General features: G+C 38.5%; 2 protein-coding genes across 5 annotated transcripts in view; one reads left to right on the top strand and one right to left on the bottom strand.

The window, feature by feature from the left end:
• The window catches only part of LOC145673417 (uncharacterized), a 755,597-nt gene that overhangs the window by 431,967 nt on the left and 308,445 nt on the right, over nt 1-15,185 (top strand). The window lies entirely within an intron of this gene.
• Nucleotides 1-15,185, bottom strand: part of LOC145673418 (uncharacterized) — a 207,508-nt gene that overhangs the window by 95,914 nt on the left and 96,409 nt on the right. The window contains exon 1 of one of the 4 annotated variants that reach the window (XM_081743107.1): nt 13,008-13,678. The exons of the other annotated variants lie outside the window; for them this stretch is intronic. Coding sequence (XP_081599233.1) covers nt 13,192-13,530 — 339 coding nt within the window. The 5' untranslated portion in view covers nt 13,531-13,678 and the 3' untranslated portion in view covers nt 13,008-13,191. Of the gene's footprint in view, nt 1-13,007; nt 13,679-15,185 lie in introns of those variants that run through there. 4 annotated transcript variants of the gene reach the window in all.

Genomic DNA, 15,185 nt, shown 5'->3' with positions numbered 1-15,185 from the left:
AGAATATTTACCGATTTTTGTCTTCTTACATTTTCCAAATTTAAGGAGTGAGCCAATATACCCCTCCCAAATTTTTGAGAAGAGGGAATCAAAGTTCACGTGTCTTATGTAAAGGAAAAGACCTCTGTACTCAAATATATAACCATGTAGCGTAATAACACATAAGGTAACTGCAGGTTTAAACGCCAATACAGCTAAATACGTCAAATGTCCAGTGTTAGGATGTTTCCGACGAAATCCGCTAGAGTTCGCCTCCAGTATGTGCCACGGGCTTTGACAAGTCCCATTTGACGAATACTCCGGGAGACAGCGCTCAGACCGCCACATTGTGCACTGTTGTTTGCTTCGGGAAGGTTTCATGGAAGAAGGTTATTATTTCAATAGAGGTAAGAATCCGTTATTAGTACCGTACTAACCCAGGACATTGCCGATTGTTTACAACAATATACGCCATATTTATTGTTCGTCTAGGAACACTTTGTTTCGTAAGTGTAACTTCAGTATTTGTGATTCTATGGCTACTAAATCAATACCAAGCATGATGCAGCGAAATATGCCAGGACTTGTGCAAGACAGATTGGAGAAAACAAAGATGATTTCATTTGTCCCACATGTTCTATCTATTTTTTTTTTAAGTCACAGTACAGTGACACTGCTTGTTTATCTTCTTATGGACAGAACTTTTCAGTTTGGAATTTCATTTCAACTTTGGATATTATTGTTTCTATACATGATCTTTTTATCTTCAACTTTCACTTCGTTTTTTTTTTTTTTTTTTTTTGCTTCAGCCATGTTGGGTAGTAATATTTGAGTTCGTATAATAAAGACGATATAAATTGTTGCAAGATTTATTACAGGTTTCTAGTAGTATCCTAGACTTGGCGTAATTACCTGCAAGTGTTGGTAAATATACCACTTTGTAACACTTTTCTTTTACCTCGGGACAGAACAAAAGTGGGTGGCGTCATTAAAGAGAGTAAAAAAGAAAGATATTTTTAACAAAAAATCCATTTCTTCGCAATTTTCTCACCTCAGATATATGATGGAGACATATGAGTGGTGCTCTATGAAAAGCTGTTCTATTCTGAAGAGAATGATGGACAAACCATGATACAAGGATAAATAGGGATGTCTCAGGAAATGTTTATATTACATCCGGAATTTTTGGAGTAATCTGGGGCATTGTGGGGCTCACAAACATATTCCTCGCCTTTACTATTCAAGCTAGAAGCTTGCAATTTTGTACACATATATTACACCCTTAGTATTTTTCAGTTGATTTGAAGATCTGTGCGTTAAAACACGGCATCCAGAGGGTTTCAAAGTTTTTAAAAATCAGAAAAAATCCGATTTCTCTCAAAATTTCTTGCATCAGGGACATGATAGGGAAATGTGATTGGTACCATTTGAAAGGTTGTTCTATTCTGAAGAGTAGGGATGCGCACGAGTCGAGTCCAGTCGAGATTTAAACCTGTCTCGACTCGTCTCGAGAAAATAATGTCTCATGTTGTCTCGACTCGAAAATATGTTTCTGTCTCGACTCGTGTCTCGACTCGACAGTCTCTGCCTCGAGTCGACTCTAATTCGAGTCGAGACATCTCGAAATTCGAGTCGAGACAAAATATACGAGTTAAAATATACGCACACATCAACCAGACCATTATGACTACCTAACTAATTGTCAGTATATCGACCTTTGGCACGGATAACAACTGTGACACGTCTTGGCATGCACGCAATGATCCTTGGTAGATCGCCGGAGAGAGTTGACACTACATATGCACACACAGGTCACCTAATTCCCGTGAATTCCGGGGAGGGAAGATGCGCCCTGACGTCACGTTCAATCACATCCCAGATGTGTTCAATTGGGTTAATATCCGGCGAGTTGGGGGACCAGAACATCACTTGGAACTAGCTTCTGATCTCCTCGAACCACTCCATCACACTCCTGGCCTTGTGACACGGTGCATTATATTTTCGAAAACTGCTATTGCCGTTGTGAAACATGGTTGTCATGAAGGGGTGTGCGTAGTCTGCAAGCAGTGTGCGATACGTCTCGGCCGTCATGGTGCCTTGCTCGGGCTCCACTAGAGACATGGATACTCACGTGAATGTTCCACAGATAATAATTAAGCCGCAGCCAGCTTGTCTCCGTCCCGCAGTACAGGTGTCAAGGAGCTGTTCCCTTGGAATACGACGGATTCGCACACTCCCATCGTTATGATGAAGAAGTTATCGGGATTCGTCAGACAATGCAATGCTCTGCCACTATACCAAGGTCCAGTGGCGATGGTCACGTATTCATTTCAGTCGTAGTTGCCGATATCGTGGTGTTAACATTCGCACAGGAATGGGTCGTCGGCCGCGGATGCCCATTGTTAGGAGTGTCCGGTGCACTGTGTGTTCAGACTAGTGTTGTGAAGGTCTGGGATAAAACGGAAATTTGGATAAAAAAACAGTTTTTTACGGTTTTCCCGAACTTGAAAAAAAATACGGAAATTTTGGGTAAACTTGAAATTTTCGAATATTTTATTATATTATGCTTTCAAAATTAAATCTGTTTTGTATTCACTAGTTTAGAGTTAAGATAATTGAGTACTTATGTTTCTTGTATTAGAATAGGGAAATTTTGTGCACAACTCAATCAAACACTTCAAAGTTAGCACCGTGATAGAATGGAGTTATGGCTACAAAAAGAAACTAAAATATAATCCTAGTTAGCTTAATTAGTATAGACGCATTAAAATTATCTTGAGCAATCTTATGAAGTCCCCCTTGATGGCAGAGAAGTGTCAAAATAAGAGGGCCAGAATCATTTTAGTGATTATGTTAAATCAAACATGTATTTTATAGAGATGTCTTCCTTGTTCTATGTAAAATTTCCGGAAACTTTGAATCGATTAGAAAAATCATTTGTCCAGAATTATTGGCGAAAACAGGAAAATATAATTTAAAAACTATTTCTTGGCCTGATGCTAGTCATCTTACTTGCTGTAACGTGTCTGCAGCATATACAGTAGGAAGTCGAAAATCCGAACTAATTGGGACCACAGGTAATTCGGATTTTCGAAAATGACCAAGAAAATGCCATTTAGGCTTACATATACTCTACGGCATGTTCTTCTATCGATACAGTGGTTATTCAGTACATACAGTAATTACAATAACGTACGAAAGGCTACTTACATGTAATGTTTCTAAAGAACTTGCTCGTACACTAAATTACACTGATCTTGTAAGGCACACTAAAAACTTATAGGCCTAAGAGAAAATAAAAAATAAATATATGTATGACAAACAATTACGTATGAATGAACTTTTGTAAAAACACTGGCTTCACACAACGTCGACGGACACACTATTGTTTGTTTATCGCTAGTGTTATATTAAGATAAAATGTAAAAAGCTTCTAGGGACCGCGTTCGGATTTTTGATGTTTGGATTATCGACGTCGTACTGTATATACAATGTATTTCGCTAACGGAAAAGTACTTAAAGTAACAAGATTTAATTCTACTTTTTAGTTTTCTGATTTCTGGTAAAATCTCTCTTTATTCTTTGTATTTTTTTCCAATAACTCAAAAAGAGTGATGATCTTATTTACATATACACACACATATACCGCACAAGTGAGTAAATTTGAGCAGTGAGAAATATATTAAAGGGTTGAGTATGTTAAACTTCCGTTCGTTATTATTACAGACTAGCAGAATACCAATTTTTCGCACGGGGAGAATACGTTTCATATTGTACACAAAGGGCACTAAAACTGTTACCAATGAACTTATGGACACCCAAAACTATGAATTCAACATTAATATCCGTAATCTTCAATTATCTTTACATGTTACCATTCCCCCTTAGAGTACTAATGGGACTGAATTTGGGTTTAAATGGCCGGATGTGTCACTGTTCATCACAGCGACCCCGAAAACTATCGATTCGACACTAATAAAAAGTGTCATTTCCCCCCCTCCGCTTCCCTCAAGTTACATCTTCAAAGTGAAATAATAACAACCATCCCGAACCTCATCTATGTTGAAAATTTTATCGAGATTGGTAAAATTTCCAAAAATTTTGAAGCTATTAATAAAAAATAATTTGTTCGGAAATATTAGTTAAAACCGTAAAATATAATTTAAAAACTATTTCTTCGTTTGATGCTAGTAATCTTACTTGCTGTAGCATCTCTGCAGCATTATACAATGTACTTTGCTAACAGAAAAAATACTTAAAGCAACACGTTTTAATTTTACTTGTTTAGTTTTTGGATTTCTGGTAAAATCCTCCCTCTTTATTATTTGTATGTTTTTTGAATAACTCAAAAAGAGATATGATCTTATTTACACATACACACATATACCGCACAAGTGAGTAAATTTAAGCAGCGAGAAATATATTAAAGGGTTGAATATGTGAAACTTCCGTTCGTTATTATTATAGACTAGCCGAATAGCTTGCACGGGGAGAATACGTTTCATTTTGGTCATAACGGGCACCAAAACTGTTACCAATAAACTTATCGAGCCTCAGAACTATTAATTCGACACATATGTCGGTAATTTTCAGTTACCTTTACCTGTCCCCGTCCCCTCTTAGGAGTACTAATGGGACTGAATTTGTGGACTTAAACGCCATCTTCTGTTCATCTCAGGGACCCCGAAAAGTATGGATTCGACCGCCATTTTCGATCATGTATATATTTATATCTATCTTCATTCTCTCTCTCTCTATCTATCTATCTATCTATCTATCTATCTATCTATATATATATATATATATATATATATATATATATATATATATATATATATCGAGAGAGAGAGAGAGAGAGAGTTTTTTAATAATAAAGGTGCCGGTACGCTGGACCTCACGTTCACAATGGAAAGTTGGTTGCATACCTATCAGGGTAATAATAATAATAATAATAATAATAATAATAATAATAATAATAATAATAATAATAATAATAATAATAATAATAATAAGCACAAAATATAATACAATTAGCTCCCAATGTTCAGACTTCAAACCCTACACTTTTGAGTAGAAAAGCATTTTCATAAAAGATAACTGAAATATAAGCACGTACATAGCAATTTCTTCGGAAGAAAAATGAAATGAAATCTTTAAGTTTTACGTCTCATGGTTATGCTGGTTAGGCTAAAGGAGACGGTGATAATGAGGAATGAAATGGTGAAATAAAGAAAGTGGAAAGAAACGGAAAAATCCCGAAGAAACCCACGAGCGCGGTGTTTGTCCACCACAAAGTCCACACGGCGCTAACTGGGATCGAACCAGGGACCCCAAGCACCGGAGATGAACGCGCCTCCTATTTATTTCCGAAGGGTCAAAAGTATTCGGTCGGGTTCAAGTTCAATTTGAGTATAAATTATATTAAAATTTGTAAACTTGCCCCTAGAATTAAAGTAAATGTGCACAAAAATCAGGATTTCGGGGGTTCGGACCTCCAAATTCCACCCCTTGCGTTCGTCTCTGTTGAAATATCTACCTTTTTTAACCTATTTCAGACAGCAGCGTAAATTGCGAAAAGACAGTATAATATTTTAAAACATGGTTCATAGGATAAGAAATGTACTCACATGGTCCTTGCAATTTTAAAAAAAGCGACTATATTTTTTGTCATATCTGGAGATAACTACTCGACGTTCCTCTACACACTATACACTTATACGTACGTTTAAGATTCAATTAAATTTTTTATAATTCGGATAACATCTGTGTGGTCTTTCAGTAGGCTACACATGCCGTAAAGAAGCTAAATCCTAAATTGTAAAATTGTAGGAGGAAAGGGTACTTTGGACTGCACCCGTGGCCAAAATAAGAGTCTCGTAGCTGGCTTGTATAGATAATTAAATGCTGCATCTTGAATGCACATTTCCATTTACTGAATGCCCATTTATGAAAGAGAGAAAGAGAGAGAGAGAGAGAGAGATTTTTGTTCACCATCCACTTTTGCATTATTGCTTTATTTATCTCAGGAATTCAACCCTCAACTTTCCATCTCTAATGGCCACTGAATTAGCGACAGACAAATTTGTTGCGAGACATCAGTCTTTTCAGAAAAAAATCTGGTCGGTTCAGAGCCTTTATGGTTTATATTACCGTGCGGAAAAGGAATGAACAAAGGGAAGCGCTAGGACGTACCAGCGAAGAAAAAGTCCCTGAATATTATTAACTGGCTTCAAGAAGGAACAAAGATTCGCAGCTCTTTCTCCTGAAGGAGAAAAGAGAACGAAAACAAACAAACAAACAAAAAAAAAACTCCGATTTTCAATAAACCTATACATTTAATATTTGGTATTTTCTTTAAGTTTCTTGTCAACCCATTTTTAAGACAGAAAAGGAAATATTCCGCTACCATTAAAAGGTACCAGAATGCCGTACTGTTGCGTACCAACAGAAAAATCGATATATATATATATATATATATATATATATATATATATATATATATATATATATTCTCCCTTCCGCCAAGTTGTGGGGCTGAATTTTGATTTAAATGGCATCGGAAGTGTCATTCTTCATTTCAGCGACCCTAATATGTCATTTCGACACTAATATGTCATTTTCCTCTCTCCCCTTCTCTCAAGTTGCACCTTCAAAGTAAAATGATAAAAGACATCCCGAACCTCATCTATGTTGAAAATTTTATCGAGTTTGGCCTGATGATTCAAGAGTTATGAAGTTAGAAACAAAAGTGGTACACAGCAATTTCGGAAAATTCCACCTTTCATTTTGATTGATAATCTGTCGCACTAGAAAACATGTATTTGTTTACATACAGGATTTTGTACATAACGTTTATATAAGTGTATATATCAAAATATTAAATAATAGTAATTATATGTTTTAGTGTATAAGTATTAGTGAAATTTGCCCACTGCTTTTTCTCTTAAGAAGTAATTTGGTTAAAATTAACAAAACTTCAGCAGACCAAAGAGCATATTGAGATCTCAGTTTTATTCAAGAGATCTACTTGTTGCAACAGAATACTTCATGTTGGTAGGCTTGTATGTAACTGTAATTAATGCATGTAACTGTATGTAACTGTAACTGTGACTTCTGTAATTAATGCACATCCACGAATAAAGGACATAACAGAAATAAGTGCAAACTTAATTTTCAACTAGCTGAACCTGCGTTCTCTGCACAGCGCATCATTCACATATGAGCATGAATCTCTTTGTAATTCCTCATATCTGTACACTCCGCATCAAAAACATTGCGACACCTAACGCCGTGCAGCTAGGCCGCCCAATATACACCTTCTTATCCCATAATCGTGTCTCGTAGAGAGACTCCATCCCTCTCCTCCTTTTTTCTCTCCATACTAAAATTAGCTAACAACATGAACGCAAATCTAATTTCAAACTACACGTGTATTAGTATAGATAAAATGAAATAACAAAACCGAGACGAAACAACATTCATAAGTTGATTTAGGGAGAAAAAGAAACACACATAATGAAAAATTAAAACCAATGAATGTCTGTTTTACAGAGGTTCAGAAACGAGCTACAGAGAGAGAGAGAAGGCGAAAGAAGAAGAAAAGTGAAAGGGAGAAGAGATAAAAATGTAGAATTTTAAACTTAGCAAGAAAAGAACCTAACATTATAAAGTTCCGTTACCAGAAATCCAACAGTAATACAGAAATAACGTTTGTTTTATATATTTTTTCAGAACTATTCGAATATATAGAGGACGCTTGAAACATTCATTAAGTCCCTTTCAAAAAGGATAGCATATTCAATTTCCGGTAGAACTGTAGATCTCACGGGACACATCTAAGATAATGTAAACAGTTTAACACACATGCTTTGTTTCTGCGTGGTTCAATTGTAAATTCAAGAGTGTTCATTGGAGGTACTGATGCAAACTACATTCTAATAAAACCAGTAGGTAGCGTAGGTCATATAATCCACTTCAGACTATAATACAAAGTGAAGAAAAGAAAAAAGAAAAGAAAAAGGAAGAAAGAAAGAAAGATAAAATTGAATGATTGCTATTTTGCTGGTAAATTTTTATCAGAAATATCCTATATTAAAAGTCCAAACCGTATCATAATGAAAAGTTACAAATGTTCAAATGGAAAATTGGATGTCCCTTATAGATATAGCAGACCTTGCACGTTTCAAATTTCAACGTGAATAAATCACATTAAATTATAAGATGGAAACAAATTTGTGTCGAACTAGTATAAATAACTTTTTGTTTTCAAATAACCAAAGATGTTATCATTTTCTAGTCTTTTAGGAAGATTTATCTGTACCGAACATCCAGCTTCACTTTCATCTCTTGCGAATATAACGTTGTAATTTGCACAGAGAGAATGAACACACTTAGAGCTGATACGGATCATAGTGTCAGTCGGATGATGTTGGTTAGCTTATGGACCACCATTGGATCAAGGATTCAAACCCATAGTGACCCGGTAATTCGACTGAGACTCAGTAACCCAGATGATAAAAAAGATATTTTGCTTATTCTCTTGCGTTTAAACAGTATTTCTTTCAGAGATGACCAGGACTGGAGATGTTATGTCCAGAGCACGAAAACTTGACGCTGAAGTTGCCAATTAATTACATTCTCCAGACCACGTATATCGTTCTCTTGCTCCGTTTTAACTTTGGAACACGCACACGCACTTCATGTACGTAAGAGAGAGGGGGGACAAGTGGAAGATGCAACGACAGGATAGGGAAACGACAAGAAAAAGAGAGAGAGAGGGACGAATATAAATATGAAACATAGTTATCATTACAGTGTAAGATAAAGAACGCACACACTGTTTATTCGAATTCTCGCAAGTGATGCCTTGTAAGTTCTCCAACTGAAGTTAAATCGCTTTTTGCAGCCATTATTTTATGCGAAAAAGTTATACTATCTGGTGGAGAATCGAACCCAGATTTCCTGCATGGAAGTCTGGTACTTTACCATTACACCACCGATTGCTTTCTCTAAACTTTGTTAAACAAATGCTGTAATATTTCTTTCTGAGAACGATAACACGAAAAGTGTTTACTGCAGATCAATGAAGTGTTTCGAATGTCCTGGTAAATCCTTTGCCCTTTCCCAACCAACATTCGTAAATCGTCTCTATCATGATAAAGGTGTTTACTTCCACATGCTTAAGCATTGCACGTCTAATATGAGAAATCTATTCTTCACAATCACTTTATAAAAAATTCAAGCTTGGCAAGAGCTGGATTTGAACCCATGCTAGACGCTCTTATTAATAGTAACTCCATTACGTTACCGCTACACTACAAGTTTTATTATTTCCGTACAGAAATTACAAGCTGAGAACACAACCACAGGAGCCAAACATGATTAAGTACAAAAGGAGGCTGTAGCCTGTTTACTATATTACATCATAACACATATACTATACATCACAAAAGAAAATTTTAAAAAAATATAAATAATAATAATAATAATAATAATAATAATAATAATAATAATAATAATAATAATAAAAGGGAAAAATTGTACTAAAGGAAGCGGAAGCCTGTTTACTGTATTACATAATAATACCTATACTAAACATTACAATAGAATATTCTATGATATTAAAAAAAAAACTATTCCGAAAGAGAGGGATGTGCGTTATTGCAAAACCACTTCCAAAAACCGGCTAAAAAGTTGCCGGTCCCTGTCTGGGGTGTACAACTTTCGACGTGTACGTTTCAAAAATTCAAAATACGTGCGTGCATCTAACAAGGTTGTGAAGCGCTGAAAATATAGGAGAGTGCTGGCAACAAGAAACAGCACCGCTCGATGTTTAGTGGGGGGATAAAAATGAAAATCTGGGAATAACATAAATTGCACCGTGAAGTATGAAGACGGGCGACGAGTAATGCGGCCCAACACCTCCTGCATGGTGTGCCAAATCAATGGCGATCCGACACATTGTGTATATCGATGGGCTAATGTGTCCTCTTGCTGGCAGTGCTCGCACAAAGCATCTGGGGCTCGTTGAATCTCATAAAGACGCGCCCGTGTCGGGAAAAGTTGATGCACTACCTGAAACCACAACACCTGCATGTACTCAGGTATGACAGGGTTTGAGATATTAGACCACACCTGCGGCCAATCTACGTGTGGATACTTTTGAGGTACGCGTAAAGTAGTGTGAGAGAAAGAGTGCGCATTGAGTGCCCTATATAACGAGCGCGCATTGTGTTGTTGAGGGTGGAGAACCATCCCGGAATAATTCCAATATCGGATAAACGTTTTGATATAGGCCGGGCACTGATCAACGAATTGAATATAAGGAGGGTTTTGCGGTTGACTATAATCCTTCTAGAAACAACTTACCCAATGGTTAGTGATAGAACGGAGTGATGAGAGCGCTGCATAAGCGTCAGCCATAAACAACGTTTGACATTTGATACGAATATTAACTAAGCCCAGCCCACCAGCGGAACGGGGCAAATAAAGGGCTTGACGGGGAATGCGAAAATAAAAACCTCGCCAAATATGCCATAGGAATAAGGATTCAAATCGTTTGGCATAAATTTCTGGGAACGGAAACACACGCGCTCTGTACCACAGTTTAGACACAACAAAAATATTGATAAACTGAATACGGTGAAGTAAATTGAGCCTACGGAAGCGCTGTGAATAGAACAACTTACGAATTTGCGTTAAAAGGGGAGCCCATACTTCATCATAGTTGGGAGTTGGGTTAGACGTGAAGGGAATGCCTAAAATAGTGAGTGAGGTGACATGCGGTAAGGCAGGAGAAACTGAAGGATCCTCTGGGAGCTGAAAACCGTTAAAGGACAACACCTGTGTTTTGTTGTCGTTATACTGCAAACCCGAGCATCGGGAAAAACGGGTCAGGACAGGAAACACACCCTGTAGTGAGACAGGATCAACTCCTGTTATGGTCAAATCGTCAGCATACCCAGAAATGTTTTGACTGCGGAACAGGGAGGGTCCATTCGAAGACAACATGGCCAAACGATGGAGAAGTGGGTCTAAAACCAGAGCAAAACGAACGGTGCTAAGACAGCACCCTTGGCGTAGTCCGCGTTGTAAAGGGATGGTTGGGGATAGATGTCCATTTATTTGCAAGCGGAACTGAGCTTTGGCATATAGATTATGAATCACCCGGCGAAAAGTAGTGGGAAAACCCCAAGATTCAAGCGTCTGATGGAGAAACTGATGGTCTACTGAATCATAAGCTTTGGCTAAATCCACTGCGAGTGCACCAGCAGGAACATGGCGAAGGTGATAATACGCAAATAGGTCCCTCAGGGAACGAAGCATGTATTGGATGTTATGCGAGTCATGTAGCGCAGCTTGATACGGGCTAATGTATTTCCGAATAATGGGACGAAGTCTGGCAGCGAGAACTTTTGTAAATAATTTAAGATCCACTGGTAATAAGGACAGCGGCCTATAATCGGTCACGACTCGCGCGTTGGAGGACTTTGGTAGGAGAACCACAATAGCTACGTTGTGAACAAAGGGCTCCCCAGATAACCATGCGTTAAACAGAGAAACCAGTGTACGGCTAAGAAAGGACCAGTAACGCTTATAAAAAGCAAAGCTCAGACCGTCAATCCCAGGGGAGCTACGGCCTTTGGTTCCCCGTAGAACAGAAAAAATTTCATCCGCAGTGATAGGACGTGTTAAGGCATGAGAATCATTCTCTGTGAACTTGTGAGGCAGAGCAGACAAGAATTCTGGGGCGGTAGAGAGGTCCGGAGTCTGCACACTGGTAAAAGCTGTATAATGCCTTGTGAATTCTTGGAGTATTTGTAGCGAGTCAGAAACTACTATTCCACCTGCCGTTGTGAGGGAGTCAATGTACGTAGCTTTCCATTTCCGAAACAGAAGATCAATTTGGTAGATGGAAGCAGTTTCTTCTGGGAAGCAATGATAAAAATCCTCGGAGAAATAGGCTTGTATTGATGCATGTGAATCTAGTTGACGCAACCTACTCTTAAGTTCCTGAATTTGGATCCTGTTGGCCAAGGTTGGGGGGGATGTCCACAACTCGCTGAGAGCACGATGGAAAAATTCTGAAAGCGTACGGTCCTGCTGTTGTGCCAATTTACCGCGCCATTGGAAAAAACTGCGAATTTTAGGTTTACCGTATACTTGCCACCATGTATCAACATTGGGGAAATGTCGTTGCATCTTACACCAATACTCAAAGCGCGTCGTAAATTCATCTATCACGTCCTCACGAGACAAAAGGGTATTGTTAATCTTCCAATACGATGGACCGCGTCCAGCGGGAAGAGAAAAAGGAAGCTTAAAAGCTACTTCAACCGCAGCATGATTTGACAAAGGGGGCAAGAGGGTTAAAACGTGAAGCACTGCCTTGCATAAAGGATCTGTGACATAAACCCTATCGAGGCGACTTTGAGTTGACAAACAGAGAAATGTCATCACATGCGGTGAGTTAGAAACAAAGAGAGCATCATGTAGCTTCATGGCACGCACAAGCTCAACTAGTGCTGGGCAGGGAGGTGAGGGGGTGAGGGAGTCCCTGGGATCTATCACCGCATTAAAGTCGCCCAACATTATACATTGATCGACACCAGGAGGAACCATAGATGGTATAGTCGTTGCAAAAAACTCATCCCTCTCTTTAATTTTAAGAAATCCAGAATAAGCATACAATAGAATAATGCATATTCCTGAGATATAACATCTAATTGCTCTACCATCAGGTGATAGCATGACACGATTATAAACCAAACCTTTTCTTACAAGTATCGCGACTCCTGTGGTGTTATGACAGTTAATTATAGCGTTATAATCGGGGAGAAAATCGAATGAATGAAAAGTCAATTCAGTGAGACAACATACATCAGGACGGCGACGCTCGATAAACTGCTTTAACGACGTTAAATTTGGTGCAGAGCTAACCCTATTTATATTAAGAGTTAGAAGAGTGAAAGCATTTAACATGGGCATGCTCTGAGGCACTATGAAAAAACACACATTACAGTACTTACTTGAAAAATCCGTAGAAATATTGGTAGATAAGACCACAGCAAAACTATTATTCTGGCACACTTGATAACAACAAACAAGGAAAAATAGAGAAAACAAAAAAACACGCATAACATGCGAATATGTATCAACACAAAAACACAGCTGTTATCGTATCGTGACAAGAAGGCAAACTAACAACACTCACTATAACTCAGAATCAGACGTGGAACGAAATTGTGGGGGAGGTTCTCGGGAACTTGGCTGTTTGGCTCGTGGTGGAACACACTGGGAAACAGGTTGTTCATTCTTTTTATTTGCTGACCTTGAAACTCGGCGGCGTTTTTGTTGAGAGAGAGAATCAGACTCCTCGGAATTAGCACTCTGGGAAAAAGTAGGAAGAATAAAAGCTTCGTTACCACTTGTCATAGACTCTGCTGAAATTGTTGTAATATTCTGATTTGTAAATTGCACTGACATCTTCGAAACTTCCAGTGGCGGATCGGTAGGTTCCTGCGGGGGCGCAGGGAGTGTGGGCTCCTCCATCTCGGGCTGCAATGATTTGTATGACGTAGAATCATCTGATCGGCGAGGTAGCTCGGGGAAGTCAGCAACATCAAGGATAGGTTTATCCTGCGCGGGGCCGGACGGGAGGTCTGAGGGGGCCCCCGACAAGCGGTCCACAAAATCTGGAGAAGGAGCAGGACGCAGCACTTTCCCTATTTCCGTCATCTGAACTGATACAGGGTTAGGTTTCACACCCTGTGCAGCTGCTTTTTTCTTGACTGGGCAGCAGGATACGGTGTGGGAAAAACTCTGGCAAAAAAAAAAAACAGGTAATGGGTTGTCCGTCATACGAGACACTCACTTTGTAGCCCTGTACGATGACACGGGAAGGGATGTGTTTCGTCAGTTCCATGTGTATCATTCTAACACCACTGTCGATTCCAGTGGGAAATGGGGCAGTCCAATATTGCGTTTCCACTCGACGCACGGTACCATAGGCCCGAAAATGGTCCTCTAACACTGTGAGGGGCACTTCTAGTGGAAAATCATAAACACGAACCATTTTCACTGGGTCTTCTGCTGGGACGATGCGCACTAAGCTTGTGTTGCCGTCGGCATGCTTAAATGGCACTGTGTCCGGTACTGTCAATGAAAACTGATCATAAGCCGCAACAGATTTAAATTTGATATAAATACTATAAGACTCTTCGTGGAGCTGTAATGCACAAATTTTCTCAAAAATACCTGGAAAATTATCAGTCAACCATTGGTAGACAAGGCTCGAATGGGGTCGAGAACTCCGGTATCGCTTATCAAAAATAAGCTTGTATTGCAATTCCTTCTTATAAGGCATCGCACTAGAATATGAACACAACTTAAACGAACTTCACTGTAGGAAAATAACACCAATCAGCCGAAATAGGCCTCAACTATCGGCGATGAACAGTTCACAACAGGTGTGGATAAAGCAAATAGTCACTTCCGGTTCTGCTGCGATCTGCACTGCTCGAAGGCTCGAGCGAAACTGACTACGTACTACCATGCCATCTGAAGCTAGAATGCAAATATTACTTACTTTAGCCTTGATTATTAAAACGATCAAGCTTCTCCCTGTAAGGTTATTTGCACCTAAGTGCACAAAGAAATTCATTTATTCGACGACATAGAGATAAATTAGTCCCACTAATAAAGGAAACCACATTCAATCCAGGAAAAAATACAGAAATAAAAACTTATTATGCAGTAATTTCGCCGTGCAAATTCAAATGTACGCCAATACTACTACTACTACTACTACTATTATTATTAATAATAATAATAATAATAATAATAATAATAATAACCTATATTGGAAAATTGAAAGGAATTGTGACTTATAGTCTCTTGAACCACCAGACCGATCTCGATCAAATATTCAACATTCATAATGTTCCTACCAGGGAGTATTTTTATCTATTCGTTTTGATGGTGTTACTTAGGGCAGGGGGAGGATGGAAAAATATAAAAAATAAAGTAAACTTAATAAGTCTTGAATCAAACGAGCGATGTGGATGAAATTTTCAACATGGATTACGTTTGTGCAGTGGAATGCTTTTAATCATTTCACTTTGGTGGTGGAATGTAGGGAAGGGGAGGACGGGGAGATATACAAAAATCAATTTAAATTAAAATAAAAGTGACTATGTTAATGAGTT

The sequence above is a fragment of the Thermobia domestica genome, chromosome 16, assembly GCF_964235325.1.
Source record: "Thermobia domestica chromosome 16, izTheDome1.hap1.1, whole genome shotgun sequence".
NCBI classification, from domain to species: domain Eukaryota; kingdom Metazoa; phylum Arthropoda; class Insecta; order Zygentoma; family Lepismatidae; genus Thermobia; species Thermobia domestica.
This window is presented reverse-complemented; position numbering and strand designations above follow the sequence as displayed.